Genomic DNA, 18,709 nt, shown 5'->3' with positions numbered 1-18,709 from the left:
AAAATGTCATCATTACAGCTAATTTTGCTTTCAATTAAATGTGGAAAGCCACTACTGCCGGTAGTCACATGCAGGAGGCCACCCATCTTGGGCTTGATAGTTTCGAATCTGAGAATGTATGGACATTTTATTCCTATAAAACGTGGATATTTTTTCGCTTCCGCTGGTTTTACCCGTTTTGCAGATAAGTGCTAAATTATTGAGAATGCTATGAATAAACGATTGTTGAAAAAACAACTTCAATACCGTCTGTGAGAAAAAAGCTTAAACTAGCAGCTTTGGAAATGATTAATTTTATATCCTGCTTTGCTCGATTAATGGCATGGTTGCGACCCATTTCAAAGACTTTTACACCGCGATTAATTTAAAATGAGGTTTTCTTTAGACAAAGCATGCAAAACGTGTTAAAAATTATCTGAGTAGGAGAATCCCATGATTGATGGGTGGTGCTGTCCACTCGATGCAGTTTCTCGACTGTACTCCATCCAATTGAGATGATTTTTTGTATGTGATTAGGGTCAACTATGAACTTGTCACTTACAGAAAATCAACTCAATTGGTAAATAGCTGAGAAATTGCGATGGATAGTCGGCACCACTCACCGCGCTATTCCCTGGATTTCTATACAAATACATTTTATAAGACGGAAAGTTCCTATGAAAACAGAGTGTGAGTCAAAAAACTGCTGTTCTTTGGTTGCGTTGACGCGTCACGCAATGTTTAACGTTTAGTTGGTTTTATCAGTGATTATATTCATAACTATTGATTGGTAAACAATGCCCTAATAAAGAAATACCATAAACAAACTGTATCCCGGATGGGTAAACTATCCCACAAATGGTTTGGATAATACCCAGATCACGCCGTTGAACTCTCTTTTATGGTTATTTTTATTAGGGTGGATATCTTATCTGCTATTTATTGGTGCCCCTAACATGGCATCATCATGAAGTATACTATATGTATGAAATGAATAGAGCGATCAAAGAATGATATAATGGGTATAATAAGAAGCCGGTTTCCTAGTCCGGTCGAGGAAATCATTCATCGACATCCCTGTAAATAGAGATTCAATATGCTTGTCACACAATTTCATGCATTGGTTGGCATAGAAAGCTGTCTATTAATAAATGTGGAAGTGTATCAAGAATACTAAGTTGAAAGCAGGCGAAAACTCGTGTAAGAGTGTCAAAGCCAGGAAGAAGAATGTTGATTTGACAAAAAATATGTAGGTAGCTGCGCCGGTGGTGTAGTGATAAGCCTGAGGGCCTGGGTTCAATCCCAGACGGCGCCGATGGTATTTTCTGAGGTATAAAATCTCTGATCACGGAAGTATAGCCGTTGGTCCCCGGTCCATGAGTTGATGGGTTACATCGGTAGGGTTCAGGTATGTGAGCTGCCTCCCTGGCATCAGTAGCATTGGTACTCAGTACGAAAAACAAGATCGACGGAAAACAAATCAAGCAAAAAATAGGTGAAATGGATGTAATGACAGCCTAAATGTCCCTAATTTGGGCCCATACATACATTCAGCAATCGACTAAATTTTCAATAGCGACCAATAATATCCATTTGTACCGTCCCAATGACAGGTTCATCTAGATAAAATTGATGGGCCCATCTTAGATCCATAAGCTAACATTAGAGCCATTTTCCCTAGGCAGCTCAAATTTCAGACGTAGCATTTCGACGCCCTGAATTTTCCGATACGAGTCAGATATGAAGGTAGGCTTCAAAGCTTCGAACAAGTGTTTTATCGAAATACAACAGAATATTCGCACAGTTCATTGTGTGAGTCAAGAATCATTATAGTTTGATTAATCGCACTGGATGACCCTCAAATCAGTATGCATCACCCCATAGGTTGGCACCAATGTAACGTCATACCTACTCCTTCTTAAAACAGTTTATCTAACTATTATTTGTCTTCCGCTTAGGAACAAGGTTGATAGAATCCACATATGGCCGTTGTCATGGCTAATTTGCTTTATATACTAAAATCAGCCATGATTGCTGCCATTTGTGGATACTATCAATCTTTTTCTTAAATGCGGCTCAGGTTAAAGTGGCCTACTGTATGTAAGTAATTGGCCACCATCTTGGGTCTTACCCTGCATGCGGCTCCACTCAACAGCAAGATAGTGGCCTACCGAGTAAATAAAAATGTCAAAAATGGTTTTCTCTGAGACATCACTTCAGATTGCAAAACTCGCATCGATGTTTTCCTTTTATTATATCGCACAGGATTTCCCAATCTGAAGTGATGTCTAAATTTGTTGGTGTAAATTTATTGATATCACCAATAGAAACAGCTAATTATGTCAAAGCCATCCAATACTACATAATCAATCAAATATCAGAACTTTGTCATTGACATTATGTTAAATTTTGTAACACTGTAGGACGTTAGCATGTCCAAAAGCCCTGGAAATTTTGATAACACTGATTGGTAAACAAAAGCGATTCAATGGTTTTAGTGACGGTACGTTTTGGGTGGTTCTATTGTTCTGACACCCACTGTATGAATATTTACACCATCTTTTATCTAAAAAATATGAGGCACCCTTAGTAACGTTTGACATGAAAAGTTACATAAACTAAATCTATGTTGAGTTGAAAAAATATATTTTTGGTCCAAATCCGTTCAGAAATGACAGGTAAAGCTCGGGTTGCTTTTACAAAAATCGGCGATTGGATCTAAAGCCTTTGTTAATTGAATTAAGAGTTTTTTTCACAACCTTTTAAATTTAATAATGCCGAAAGTTTCCCAGGATCCTATTTCCTAATAATTCAGAATTACGCATAAGTGTCTATTGACAGCCAAGTTCTTCTTCTTTTTGGCTTTATGGAGCCCCTACTGAGACTTTACACCGGCTCTGAACTTAGTTTTCAAGATGCATTTCTACAGTTATCAGCCTGTACTATTTTTGGTTTAGTAAAATTGCGCGGCAAGTATTATTATACTCTATACCCAAGGAAGTCGAGAAATTGTTCAACCCGGAAAAATTTCTAGACCGGACCGGGAATGAAACCCAGCTGCCTCCAGCATGGTCTTGTTATATTTATAACTGAATCTTTACCGGTGCTGCAAGCAAAGTCTCAGCCGTTTTTTTTTGTTCAATTCAAATCAATATAACAATTGATAAACTTATTTCATTTTAGGCTACTGCTCTGAGGGTGCCGATCGGGATCGTTCAATGAGCGGTGACTCGTTTGGACTACGTTTCCGAGGATCGCGCCGTGGCTATGCCAGTCATCAAGGTTCGGAACAGGAAACCCTATCTTACATACCGGAGCAGGGTGGTCCGGTTATCGTTCACGGAGCCTACCATCACGATAGTCAAGAGGAAAAGAAAATCTCTCCAAAATCGGAAACTGCCCACATGCAGAGCAAATCACAGCACCAAATCCATCCTCAGCCACAAGATGATTCGTATCTGGCGATACCGAAAACGATGGCCGGCTCGAGTAGCTCCGACACTTTAACCGGTAAGCTAAATGCATTCTGGTAGGTATTTAAGGCTCGAATTTGCAACAGCTTGATTATGTACTTATAGAAGCTGCAATGAGTGGGCCGTCGTCACCGTCGAACCTGAGCAGTGTCACCTTGGTGGGATCCACCGGATCTGGAGGTCAGGATAAATCGGAAGCGCAAACACCCACGGAGGATACGTTCAAATATGGTAAAGTACCAGCCGGACCACTGCCAGAACGTGTTAATCCAAAACATCGGAAAGAAAGCACACCAACAATTTGTACGACGGACACTTCTAACATGACACAGCAACAGCAACAGCAACAGCAACAGCAACAGCAACAGCAACAGCAACAGCAACAGCAACAGCAACAGCAACAGCAACAACAACAACAACAACAACAACAACAACAACAACAACAACAACAACAACAACAACAACAACAACAACAACAACAACATCAACAACATCAACAACAACAACATCCAGCACAACAACAGCAGCAGATCAAAATACCTCAAACTCCGCCAACAGTAACAACTACGCCATGTTACAGTCCTTCCACTGTCCAGCAGCCACAGCTAATCGCCAAGGAGCATGCAACGACAGTGTGCCAAAACGGACACGAAGGACCGAAAATAATAACTCAACCTTATCTAGGCACAACAACCACAACAACGGTCACGATAACGACGACAACTACCACAACGCCTGTCAAAAGTATCTCACCACCTCATCTTCTTCCAATGGACCGGAGGCCGAGCGTTGGACACAACATTGCCATTCCACATGCTGCCCTCTGTCAGCATCGCCATAGCTTACAGCTGAACGGCGATGGTAGTTTCTTCGGGAAGGTACGCTCATTTTACCAAGTTCCGTTACCCAGTATAATAGTAGGTAGTTTGCACAAACATATCCTCATTTCCATTAAACTTCTATCACCCTATGTCGACTGCTTGTACTGATAGGTTTATGCTTCCACACGATTACACTTGGTATGTACAACAGTGCATTCAAATTTCAGACGATAAGCCAGCAGGGGGAAAATACTTGGGGGCGTAGTGGCAAACTGGGAGAACTAATTTGCATTATTCCAGATGAACTAGTGAAACAAAGCCGCATACGTGCAATTTACTGAATTAAGGGTTCGTTAAGCAGTCTTTGTGTTTCTATCAAAGGCAACAGTCTGCTGCTTTGAAGCAGTGTTACCACATTCTACCTTGGAATAAGCTTTACTGTTGGGTTTTGGTAAATACGTTCGTTAGAAAAGGTAGTTTAATTGGGTTGATGCTTAAACAATCAGAACTTCTCTGGGTGTGCTGTAACGAGCCTTTGATTGCTTCGAGTTATTTGAAAAATAATAAGCAGGATGTTTTGAAACAGTGTTTCTCGATGTGTGGACCGCGACTCACCAGTCAGTGGGTCACAGGCTGTCCGACGATGGGTCGCAGGAAGTAAAATTAAAAGTCGGTTGACAGGCTCTCGATCTCCATCACAACACTAATTGTTTGTACTGGTGAGCTTCCCCCTTGTTTCGCTACTTTGCACCGGTACGAAGTGCAGTGTTAGGTGGCTGATAGAGTGAAAGCAGGTGACCGAGCTGACCAGCAAAAGGAATAACAATTATCAATAAAATCTGTTGTCCGCTCGGTCGCTAGCTTTCACTCTGTCGGTGATTAGCGCTGATTCTCATCGGTTTGTATCTTAAGGATTACATGGGTTATCGTTTATCATCACATAATCCAATCGTCATCATCATCATCATCATCATCATCATCATCATCATCATCATCATCATCATCATCATCATCATCATCATCAACTGCCGCTTCTATAGCAGCAGCAGAAGAAAAAGTAGCAACACCTGTAGTTATGGTTAAATAAAACGTGCGATAAATATAAACAATAAGTTGTTTATTCTCTTTTCTTTCTACTGTCGTAAATTTTTGTCTCTCTCCTCAGATAAGGGAATGAGGACTTCAGTTAGTGAAATTGTTACAATTAGTACTAACACTAAATGAATGCACACGACGTTGTTTAACGTTGATCAAGCTTGCAATTGCTCATTGAAGCTAAAATGCTATTATTCTGAATTATGAAGCTATGAGATATAATAATGATACTTTTTATTTGAAAGATGCAGGAAGAAGAGGTAAAGCTTTTGTATGACACCTAAAATCTTTCAATTTCGTTTTCAGAGGGTTACCATTAGCGATTTTATGATCGCTGGTGGCTCACTCATCGCGATTACTCATTACAGATAAAATTGCTAATTTTAATCCTCTGAAAGCAAAATGTACAGGTTTTATGTCTCATGCACAAACTTCACTTAGTCTTCTTGCATCTTACACATAAAATTTTTTATTATTATATACCGTGCCGATTCAAATTTCGGACACTTAAACTCGAATTTCGGACACTTTTAAAAGTTGATTATCTCGGTCGAATATGATCCACATGTCTTGTAAATTTTAAATTTTTTTGACTAGTGCCCTCCACGATCATCTAACATTATTACTTTGTTTCTAACTGGATGTAAAATTTAATTAAAAATGACAGTGTCCGAAATTTGAATCGTCCGAAATTTGAGTCGGAACGGTATAATAGTTTCATAATTCCAAAAAAATAGCATTTTAGCTGTAATGAACATTTGTAAGCTTGGCGTTGAGCATACATTCCCCCTTGAGATGTGATATATGGCGTGGTTATCGATGGGATGGGATTCAAGATTTTTAATAGTATTATTTTTTTCAAAGCCAACTACACATGAGAATATATATTAATATAATTTTTATTCACCATTCGATATGTATGTGTTCCAGCGTATGGATTAGGGGGCCAATGAATGAATAAAAAAGGCTCTATACAAAATATGTATTAAAGGGTGTACCGTTTAAAATCCGCACACACAAAATTCATTCTCAAAATTGGAGTTTTTATCCGATTATTAGCAAATTTTAAGGGAGTAAAACGAAATAATTTAAGTTAGTTTTGGCATCATTTATTTAATTTATTTCACTTTTATATCCGAATGTGCGAATGTGTGCCTTAACACCAGCCATAGGCTTCTGCACGACCTCAGAATCGACAGTTTTTTTTGCATATTAACCCATGCTTTCTTCATTTCTTCTACATTCTTCACCACTTTAGGTCGTTTTAGAAGGTGCTCCTTCATAATGGCCCAGTATTTTCTATTGGGCGCAGTTCCGGAGTGTTTGAGGGGTTCAGATCTTTCAGCACGAAATCGACATCATTCGCCTTATACCACTCTAGCACGTCCTTCGTTTAGTGGCATGATGCCGAATCCGGCCAGAAGATCGTCGGATCATCGTGAGCCTTCAGAAGAGGGAGAAGCCGCTTTTGGAGACACTCTTCCAAATACACCTGTCCATTCATGGTGCTTGCAGTAACGGAAGGTGTACTCCGCTTTCCGCAATTACAAATTGCTTGAAAAATTAAGAACTTCTTGGCGAACTTCAACATCTTCTGTGTCCGGAGGTTCTTGGTGTATTAGATAGAGTTAGTATTGAATAAATAATAAGTAGAATCGAGTGAGCGTGAATCGTGATAGTCCGTATTTAAACAGAATCTCATTGGTTAGATAATTTTTGATTGGTTAGCAGGTATAAATATGAAGTACCTTAGCTCGTTGATGTCATTCTGGTAGCGAATTTTGAAGGTGATTGACTAAAAACAGCAGAAGAAACAGCAGCAACAGAAACAGCAGCAGCAGAAACAGCAGCAGCAGCATCAGCAATAGAAGCAATAGCTGCATCGCTAATTTGTGTAGCCGTGGCCTAAAGGAACATTCAAAATTTTAAAAATGACTCTTTTTGTGAATAGAATTGGAACTATCAAGACCTATTTCAAAATATTTTTCACAATTTGCTCAAGTTTGTGCTTTGCCACATTGAGCTAACACCCACATAAGCACACTTTAAACACCCACAAACACCCTTCCGCCGTATAATACGCAAGTTTTTAAATCAATTCTGGCACCTCTGAAAATAATGCTTACATTTGATCGTTATTTTGTTGTTTAAAAAAAGAGAAAAAAAATCCCCACACTAATTTCCATACAAATTTCAAACGCAATGCGGAAAATTGAGTTACAAAAAATCGTCCCCAAAATTGATTGGGACCCCAAATGGAACCAAAAAAGGGTTGTTCTCGTTAAATGAGGTCAAGTTTGCGTTTTTCCATATAACGGTGACCCACCGTAATGACATGAGCATGAGCATTAGTTATTGCCAGATCAGCTGTAATTACCCAGAGAACCAATAGACGTTGCTTGGGACTAGCAATCATCCTTAATGTGCAAATACTGGTGACCTAAAACTAGACAATACCAGTGCCAGCAACGTCCGAATGCTGGCCAAGAAAGGAATGGGTAGGAATATGTTGACGAAATACTCGTTTGAATGAAAGCCGAGAACACTTCTGCACTTCCACGAGAAATCACTCGGATGTTGAATAAATGGGTTGGGATAGCAGAAGGATTCGTTTTGGTAAACGATATGCTGAATTTATGCCCTAACGATTCAATAAGTAGCAAGCATAATCGGTCGCCACTGGGCCACCGAGCTCCTTATATCACAAAACAATTACGATCAAGGTTCCGTTCAACTTGTTGTTATCGCAGTGGTGACCTCACCAACGACGACGAACTGCTCTTGAGAAAAAGAAGGATTTCATATGGATTTCCAATCAACACGTCTTTCCTTAAACTCAAATATTACTTAATTATCGTACCCGGCCTTCCAACCGAATATCTTTACGCCTTACATCGTATTATGAAAAAAAAAATCCGATTTGAAGTATTACTCTATAATGTGAAGGAGCTTGGGAGTTAAACCAATGATTTTCTGCTCAGCAAGCAAAATCAGTCGCCACAAGGCCACCGAGTACCTTATTTCACAAAACAATTACGACCAAGTAACCGTTCAATTAGCTGTAACTACGATAAAAACTTCTCTGGAGAAGTATTTATTATAGATTCTGATCAACACGTCTTTCCTAAAACTCGAATAAAAAAACTTGTGTACTCTACAATAGGTCGTATGAATAAAAGCGTTTACTTTACTTTTCCCGTAAGAAAAGCACGGGAAAGTAAAGTAAACTCTTTTTATTCATACGGCCCAATGTGAAGGAGCTTGAGATTGAACCCATAATATTCTGCTCAATAAGCAAAATCGATCGCCACTAGGCAATCATCAAAAAAATACGATCAAGTTCCGGTTCAATTAGCTGTTTCTTGTTTTCGGTCCCGGCGACGATCTCATAGACGACGACAACAACTGCTCTTGAGAAGGATTTTGTCGTTACCGGGCCGAGGTTTCCAGCCTCGGCCATGGCTACTGCTGCTGCTGCTTCTGTTTCTGTTGCTACTGTTTCTGCTGCTGCTGGTGGTCCGTCACCTCCAAAATTCGTTGCAAGAATGACATCAACGAGACTTTTTTTTTTTACTTTAAATGATCAATATTTCTTAAATTTGTGTGGTTTACATGTATAACTTATCAAGTGACACAGATGCGTCTTTTCAACTTTAGTTCCTTTGAAATTTAAATTATTATTAATTACAGTTCCTAGTCCTATCAGGCCTGTTTTAAGAATGACCACCTTGGTGGGATTGGTTTGTTTTAAATTTGAAAAAGGAGACTACTTATAACTACTATTTACAACCTACAACTACTATATACACCTAATCTACTATATACAAATTGCTTATCAAAGCATGTTCTGATAAATTACATTTTTGTGCAAATTTATTCTTATTTCGTTAATTCTTGAATCTATTTTGGCAATGTCTGCCTCTTCGTGTAAATTTGTTATTCTACTGTCGAAAGGACGATCAAGTACCATCCTCAGCACTCTATTCTGAGCAACCTGAATTTTGTTCCTGTGAGTCTGTGCACATGATTCCCACACCGGAGCTGCATAGAGGATCGCAGGTGCTATTATTTGTTTGTAGACAGCCAGTTTGTTCACCCTTGAGAGGCGGGATCGGCGGCAAATCAGCGGATACAGACACCTAACCAAGGTAGAACACTTGACTACAGTTTTCTCTACATGCGAACGGAAGAGGAGCTTTTCATCGAACAACATCCCGAGATAGGTTACTTCTGCAGACCACTCAACCCTTGAGCCATTCATGATTACAGTACAAGATGGAGCCGGTTTCAGTTTGGGCGATTGCCGATGGAGGAACATGATCGCTTGTGTTTTGGAGGCATTGATTTTGATTTTCCACGTGGTGGCATAATCAGCAAAGGCGTTAAGGCATCGTTGAAATTTGTTCGTTATTTCGCGAGGCATCCTTCCTTTGACGGCTATTGCGGTATCATCTGCGAACAGGAAAAACACGCAACCGTCACCGAGGGGAGGAATGTCGGAAGTATAAATGCTGTAAAGCAAGGGCCCAGCAGACTGCCTTGCGGGACGTGTCTGAAAGACAACTATTCAACGATACCTTAAACGACCTTTGCTGGAGGTAGTTACGGGTGATTTTAACCAGATGTAAAGGAAAGTTGAAGTTACAAAGCTTGTACACAAGTCCATCATGCCAAACATTGTCAAACGCCTTTTCAACGTCTAACAAGGCCATGGCTGTGGACTTGGATACAGCTTTGTTACTTCGGATGTTATTCATCACCCGTACTAGCTGATGATTGGTGGAGTGCCCCTTTCTAAATCCAAACTGTTCCGAAAGGAGAATGTTGTTTTCCTCGACAAACTTGTTCAAACGATTGAGAATGAGTTTCTCAAACAATTTGCTCAGCAAATCACAGACGTAGTCCTACGTCAAAAAAATCAGTACCGCTCATGACATCAACGAGCTTAGGTACTTCATATTTATATCTGCTAACCTATCTAAATTCTCTAACCAATGAGATTCCGTTTACATACGGACTATCACGCTTCACGCTCACTCGATTCTACTTATTATTTATTCAATACTAACTCTATCTACTACACTTGGTGTTCTGCACGAAAGTCTTGCTTACGTGCAACTTTTAAGCCACATCTCGAACTCAACAAGCGTCACTATCCATAAGAGTAATATTTGTACGTTTTGTACGTTTATACGTCCAGCACTAGAATACTATGAGTCATGCTATGATCATATTTTGAATAGGTAAAATACAAGAAGAGATTGCAAAGAATGTGTTTGACATATTAATGTTGCTTATTTCACTTCATGAGAGTCACTACCCGCGATTTTTCACACACTCACTCACTCACTCAGCGATCAGCAAATCGCTGATTATGACTCATAGAAAGCAGAATTTACGGGTTTTATGTTTCAAACGCATACTTTGTAACCTCTTCTTGTAAGTTACAAGTAAAACATGTCATCATACCATCTTTTGGTTTTATTATTCCGAAAAACATTATTTTAGCTGAAATGAGTATTTGGTCATATGTAGCCTATATTCGACTCGGATCCGACGACCATTGATTTCGAATTCCGTTGGCCGAAGATTTTGGATCTTATTATCCACATGCTCTTTGAGGGTAACTTCAGTCGTCTCACTAACCAACTGAATTCGCACGGGTCAGCAGTATCTTGTTGAGGATGGTAAAGAGTTTGTTAAGGATGGTAAAAAGTTCACCACCGCTTTAATTTCACTCTTTTCTAACCAACATTTATATTGACAACTGGAGTAAACTAAGCACACAAAGTGCTTGTCTTAGAAAATGTTTTGTTCAAATTAATCATTTTTTTGTTAATGCATACATACAGAAAATTTCCTTGTTGTTCACGGATGAGTTTGATAATATCTGTTTCTATAATCCGTAATTTACCGTTCATAAATGAGGAGACAGGGTTATTTTTATATAGAAAAAGGCCAAACACGTGAACATTCAACGTGCCCTTATTCACTCACTTATGAATTGGCGCTAACCAAACCTTCACTACTTTGTAGTACAGAGTCTAAGCTTTAAAAAGAGTACTTGGTGCTGTGTCCCGGTTTGCCACCTTCTCCCCTATATGCAGCTGAAATTAAGGAAAAATAAATGTAAAAAGTACTATAACTTTGAAAGGGATGATTTTAGCCACATACTGTCTCCAGCAAAAACATGTATTTGTATGTTGTTTACATTTGTTCAGAACATTGTTTACTTAAAGAACTGTAATAAAAAAAGTTATACTTAAAAAAATTAATTTAAGGGGGTTTCCATCAAAAACGCTTCATATATTCACAAGTATTCGTCATACAAATTTGATGTTTTCAGCAAAGTTTCATATTTTTATGAGTACTACAACTTTGCTAAAGAAACTACTCTTCTATCTCTTTTGCAAAAAAAGTTATTTTTTAAAAAATTTTCAAAGTATGCCATGACAAATATTGGTAATTGTCATAATATGCGCAATGTTTTTGTGAAAAATTCTTTTGAAGACAGTTTTTGGATTAGGTCAACGGTTTGATCACAATACAATTAAATTCACCAAATTGGCATCTCCGACCACTGTGCACCGGCGCCGTTTCAAAGGGGGGATGTTTCTCAGAGTCTTAAACTATGTTAATCATCGATCGAGTTTCCACTTGCTGCAATTACGGCCTCCACATGCTTCTAGAATGCATGGCAGGTTCTAATAATGTAGTCTGGGTCCATTTCTCTCCAGGTACGGGTCAATGTTTGTCTGAGGCTTGCTGTACTCGGGTGGCGTTTAGAACAGGTCTTGGCCTTCATGACGCGTCATATTGAGTAATCCAGCGGATTAAGATCGGGGCTGGATGGCGGCCACATATCTTTCGCCCAGAACGGAAGATGTTCCTGCAACCACTTTTGAGTGCGGTTCGAGGTGTGGCACGGAGCCCCATCTTGTTGAAATACAACGTTTGGCTCTCGTCGGTGAACAGGATTACCGGATTTTTTCGCTTAAGGAAGTTCAAGATTTTCTTGCATCGTTCGAATTGTAGCTCCCGGATGCGGTTGGTAATCATGTGATTTTTTTTTTCCGTGCTCTCGATTTCGCTCCGCAATCTTCCGTGTCGTAAAGTCACTGATCCCGTGTTCCTTTGTCATTTTCCTCATTGAACGCACTGGATTCACCCGAATCTTCCTTTTGATAGCAGCGATAACCCTCGGACCCCGATCTGACCTCGGACGACCTGTGGCCAACTTCGCGGATAGTTGTCCTTTCTTTTCTCGGTTTAAAACCCTTTTAACGGTCCACCGGGACACTCCCACGGCGATTGAAATGTCTTTTTGCGACATTTGCGCGTGGGACAAATCACGAATACGCTGCCACTTCATCATGGTGCAACTGTTAAACTAAGTAAATCATTTTCTTTTATACACAGCCTACTACGGAATGAGCTATAGGTTACGTGCATGCAAAGAAAACAAAGGCATTGTATGTACAGGTGAAACGGGAACCTTATTTGTACGATGGTGCAAACATTATCACGCGTACGATAGGTCTGGCGTAGAACTCAATGGGTAACGCATTCTTCAGGGGAAAGCTGTTCAGTAAGGCCAACCTAACAATCCCCTGCTCCCTACAGCTCTTTCAACCTGTATTTAGATCCCCTACAACTGTATCATGTTTGAACTAATTTGGCTACGATCTGGAGAATTATAGTGTTTGTATAGGAAATTGTATTGGAAACGGAGCAAGACTGTTAAGTAGCATGTCATAAATTCAAAAACTGCTCAATTTTTACCAAAACTTTAATTAAATTAAGGAAAACTATGCAGAACAGTTGTTGGGGACCTCAATACAGATCTTAAGAGCAGTGGAGAGCAGTTGTGATCAGGGTTGCTTGCACTAACTTTCTTTAAACAATTGTTTTTTTTTTGTTATTATGACACCATTGAGTGATTTATGATATAAAGGACATGTAATAAACAAGAAGAGGCTGTGGAGTATGTGTTTGATACATAAAACCTGTCAATATTGCTTTCAGAGCGTCACAAACAGCGATTTTACGACTCGTGAGCGCTAAATCTGAGTGAGCGCTCACGAATCTTAAAATCGCTTATTGTGACGCTCTGATAGCTAAATGGACAGGTTTTATATTTCAAACACATACTTGACAACCTCTTCTTGTAACTTACAAGTACAAAATATCATTATAACATCTAATGATTCCATAATTCCGAAAAAAAAAAAATTTGGTTTATAGCAAGTGAGTGGAAGCAACCCTGTAGTCATGCTTGGCATACACGGTTTTGGTCACGAACTGCTCATTTGCTAATAACTTTGTACACAGTTGACAAAACATAGTTCTGTTTGAAGCAGTAGATAGAATAAAATTTAAGCTTGTTATAAGTATGTACGAAAAAGTAGATTTTAATTCTAGCAATAAACTGCATTTGTTTATCCGTTGTAAAAATCAAGTGAGAAATGCTCGTTGCACATCTCGGACTTTATGTGTAAACAAAGTAAACATTCATTGGTGTTGATTCAAATGTTAATATTTACCTACTCTTTGCATATCCATAGTAAGCTATGATCCTTATATATCAATTACTTTAAAGAAAATCGATTTTCAATAACTGAGTGAAAAGTTATTAACAAATGTGCAGTTGGTGTGTACAACTGTGCATGCCAAGCATGCCTGTAGTGATCCTTCATACAGACTTGACCTACCCTTAAGTATAGTGATCAAGAAGATCAAACATTCAATATTTTCATTTACAAATATAATTTGATTCAATAGGGAGGTGAATTTACTTAACGCTTTAAAGTTAATTCAATTTGATGTTATCAATTTATAAATTGACATATCAAATGTCTACCACAATTTCCCAGTGAAGCAAACCTGCATGCATGCATCCAACGCATTCATCCGCCCTGTTGATTCATCCTCCGGCTGGCCGATGACAATATGAATTATTGCACGACCCTGGATGGCAGCCGCCACCACCACACCCAATCCTCCTTTAGCTCATTCAACATTCACGCAATGCTTCCACTTCACTCCCATCGTCGCCGGTTCATACCTACTCATAAAACTCATCACTCGTGTTGAGAGCCCCGAATTTATCATCCAGATTTGATTTGTGATTTCATCTATCCATTTCACTTATCTGTTTTGCAACGGACGACCGCCAACAAAAAACGCTTCCCGGACGCAACTTGTGTGGAATCAACTATGGGTCTCGGTTGGCGAAACCAGGGCAGCGAAAAGCTTCAGCCACAAATCAGCAGTCCCCGTCTGACCGCACGGAAGCTCTCCGCTCCGAAAACGCCGGAGCGCCAGCGAAAGAGCCTCTTCGGAACGCCACAAAGGGAACGCGACTCATCGAGGTATGTCCACTTTTTTTTGCATTGTTTTGATTCAAATTCGGCTAAATATTTTATTAGATTTGATCCCTTTATCGGTTCATATTGTCTCTTTCGCATGACGCTTGTTTTTATCATGTGCTGTGAGTGTTCAAAAGATTGAATGTGACTGGCTGTATGTGTAAAGTGTGTATGTTAATAAAAACGCTTAATTTAAACATCCCTACTACATTCACGATGAAAATAGTCTGAGTGAAACCTAGGTTAGCTCTGATCATCAAGATGGCAGAATCGTAACGTACAAATCTGCATAAATCGGGCACAGCTGGACTCTGATCGTAAAGCTAGAAATCTGAATGGATTTGAGACATGGCTTCCTCCGGCTGGACTCGTAAAATTATTGTTTTAAGTAATAAATCAAACACACCACCCCAACATTCGAAGACCGCTGCCGTAGTGATGCAGCTATAGATGATCTCTGTATGAGCATAACGACACTCTAAGCCTAATGGGCGACAACATTTGATTTCTGGTCTTGTCATCACTCCCGTCTGACGCTGGTCATGCCCGTTACCTTGTGGGTGGATTGTGATTTATGGATATTATCCGGTTCCTTTTCGATTGTGTTCTATTTGATTTCCCTCGGTGGTAATAACGGTGATGCCATCACTCGGAGATATCACAATGTAAAGTTAGTTGAAGCTGTTCGTTGAAATATTGGATTGAATGCACAGATGAAAAAAATTCCGAGTCTATTCAGCTTAATATGGGAAGCAAATATTTTGAAAAGTTTCTCTACAAAAATTAAAACAACGGCATTTTTTTCGAAATGGTTTTGTAATTAACAGTGAGGCCATTATCTACCTGTCTTGTAAAGTTGTTGCAAGTTGGTATCAACACGTTGGCTCAAGGGCAAGTTTGCGATAGGACATTTTTTCCTCGGTTACATCCTATTAAATCGTTTACCTGACGGGAAAAGAAGAGCAATGGAAATGGGAACGGAGATGGACAGTAGAGCGATGTAAAATTTGAAACTTTCGTTCCACAGTGCTAAAACGGTTCCAAGTCGGGTCCGGATCATTCTTCCAAAATTTTAACTGATATAGTTAAAAAATGACTGTGCACAAACCATTTGAAGTTGACAAACAAAGTTTTTGACAATTCAACGTATTTATCTACAGCGCAGATGGGTTTGTAGCCGACATAATGGATGGCTCATGGCGATCGGTTTGTCGTCTTATATCACCGGTAGGATTAATCAGTGGTGTTGATTGTGTTGGTAGTTCACCAAGCATAGATTCGCTCTGTGGTGCTCTTCTTCTTCTTCTTCTTCTTCTTCTTCGCATTTCAAGCTTAATGCTTTTGGCATTTCAGCTTATTACGTGCTTTCAACTTGGTGTTCTAGATGCACACTTCCACAGTTAATAATTGAGAGCTTTCGATGCCTTACCATTTTTGCATTACTATAATTGTGTGGCAAGGCAAGTACAATCATACTCTATGCCCAGGGAAGTCGAGAAATTTTCCAACCCGAAAAATTCCTAGAACGGACCGGGAATCGAACCCAACCACCTCTAGTATGGTCTTGCTTTGTAGCTGCGCCTTTACCGACTGAGCTAAGGGAGGCCCCAGGCTCAGTGATGTTGATGTTGATGTTGCATACATTGTGTTTCAGAGCAACTATTGGCCAAATTTGAGTGCTCTAGAACTTTGTTTACCCCCTGAAGATAATAGGTTAAGGTATTGCCGAAGCCAACTTTTCCCCTACCTGTGATCTTGACTTTTTTTACCTAGGGGATGAGTACTTAAGGGGATTAGATTTTGATAAGTTCTTTAGTGGGAATGACACTGATGAAGACTGCACATTGTAGTCGAAATACGTATGTATAATATACCAAAATTACTTAAGTGGAATTAAATGGAAAATAACCTTTTTTGCTGTTTTATTTAAGCATTCCGCTAACAACCCAATTTCATTACTTCATGTGAAAACTTGTTTCAGTGTAGAACTACGAAATTTTTATTCGATTTTCTAGTTTGTTGTTCCGGATATTGTTTTGGAATAATGTGAATTTTTTAACACAACTCTCTACATGTGTGTTCGTTGCGTTATACACTGAAAACGAATCTTACTCAGAGAATGAGTCACTGTTAATCATTCTAATGAAGAAATTTTTTAAAGCGTAGATTACTCATGCGCTGAGTAACCTACGCTTTAAGAAACATTGCCATACGAATGGGTAAAATTTAATCACTGAGTTAGTTTCGTTTGCAGTGTACAACGCAACGAACACCCCTGTTTATCACTCGGCAGTCAAACAATGATTGCAGACAAACTTTCTCCGTTTCCCTTATGCATTTAGACTAGCGTTCAATGCCAGTGATGCAAAATATCATGACACTCACTCGACAGTAGTCAACGCATCAACCGACTATTGCTGACAGAATGCTTTGTCACGCAGTGAGAGGTGCAGCCATAGCATACAAAAATCACCAGTAATGGTCGCTGCTCATAGGCAAAACGTAACACTCGCTGCTGATGATGTAAAGCACAGCGAAAACAGTGAAAACTTCTGCAGGACGATGATGAAATAAGCGAAACGACAGAAGAAAATGAAAACGATGCGCACGCGCGACTGTGTGAGTTACAAACAAAGCTGGCAAAATTAAACGAAAGCGGTTGGGCTCACTCAATAACACACTCACATGAGCAAGCAAAGCAGCAATTGCTTCAAAACGAGCACAGATGTGTGTCGTGATAGTCGGGAATTACCAAATCGGTGATGGAACACCACTGAAGACGACATTCACCATCTTCCAAATAAGGGATGATGCATGAATGACATAGCATTTTGAAGTGACCAGCGTAGACGTTTGTTTACGATTGAAAAGCACCAATGTTGGACCCCTTCCTCCTTGTAGCGTATTTATCTACATGGCTGCTCACCTTTAAATGCTGCTTAATGCATGCATCTTCCTTAATTTTTTTTTTTGCGATATTGGGAAACTGGGAATTGGTGGGAAATACTGAGTAGGGGAAATGGATGTAATGTTGGCCTCCATGCCACTAATTTGGACCCATACATAAATTCAGCAATTGACTAAATTTTCAATAGCGATCAAAAATATCCATTAGTACCGTCTCAATGACGCGTTCTTCTAGATAAAATTGATAAATAGCAGATTTATAGCGATCGAAGCCAATCTTAGATCCACAGGCCCCTAATATTGGAATCAGAGTGACGTGTAGGAACCGGACTTCCATGTCTGATGCCATTTTGATATCCAAGAGTGTGGCTTCAGGTTACAGAAAAACTGAAAAATACTGTCATATACAGTATTTCCCATTGTTTCTGTAACCAGAACCCGACATCTTGGAATTAAAAATGGCGTCAGGCATGGAGGCCCTACACGTCACGCTGATTCCAAAAATTTCGATATTGTGGAGTATATGATAATATTTAAAAAAAAAGAGCTTTTACGAGGTACTTCCAAATAACGAGGTTTTTTTTACGAGGTAAATTATAATAACGAAGTATTTTATACGAGATAAATCTCAAATAACGAGGATGGAGAAACTTCCGCCGTTCTTCATTTCTTCATTTTCCTGGACGGCTTGTGATGGACTATAGACTATTAAATTAGTAAAGATCTACACATTTCCAACCGCTTGTGCACGGAGGGCTACAAGCTGATGATACCGGCGATGAACCACTACACAAGGTGGTTCAAGCCATGCTGGACAAACTGAAGGTGGAATGTTTCTCCCACGATCTCTAAGCCAACAATCCGCTAAAGGTAGTCCTGCGTGGTCTTCCGGACGTGGATTCTGACACACTGTCGGATGAATTGAAAGCGAACGACCTCAAACTGGTGCTGATCTACAAGATGGCTCATCATGACGCCATTCATAAGTATCGTGATCAGAACTCAACGTACACGAAGGATCTTCACAATGTTCGAGCCCTATTCCACATCGTGGGGAAATGAGAAT

General features: G+C 39.6%; 1 protein-coding gene across 1 annotated transcript in view; it reads left to right on the top strand.

Annotated features, from left to right (window-relative positions):
• The window catches only part of LOC135698672 (ras-specific guanine nucleotide-releasing factor 2-like), a gene marked incomplete at its 3' end in the record, with an annotated part of 206,776 nt that overhangs the window by 107,721 nt on the left and 80,346 nt on the right, over window positions 1-18,709 (top strand). The window contains exons 13-15 of the mRNA XM_065218750.1: window positions 3,163-3,489; window positions 3,558-4,330; window positions 14,609-14,739. Coding sequence (XP_065074822.1) covers window positions 3,163-3,489; window positions 3,558-4,330; window positions 14,609-14,739 — 1,231 coding nt within the window. The remainder of the gene's footprint in view (window positions 1-3,162; window positions 3,490-3,557; window positions 4,331-14,608; window positions 14,740-18,709) is intronic.

This window comes from Ochlerotatus camptorhynchus, unplaced genomic scaffold (assembly GCF_037179485.1).
Source record: "Ochlerotatus camptorhynchus isolate MF236.1 unplaced genomic scaffold, CSIRO-AGI_Acam_v1.1 ptg000093l, whole genome shotgun sequence".
Classification (NCBI taxonomy): domain Eukaryota; kingdom Metazoa; phylum Arthropoda; class Insecta; order Diptera; family Culicidae; genus Ochlerotatus; species Ochlerotatus camptorhynchus.
The sequence above is the reverse complement of the archived record's forward strand: the minus strand, read 5'-3'. Positions and strand labels throughout refer to the sequence as shown.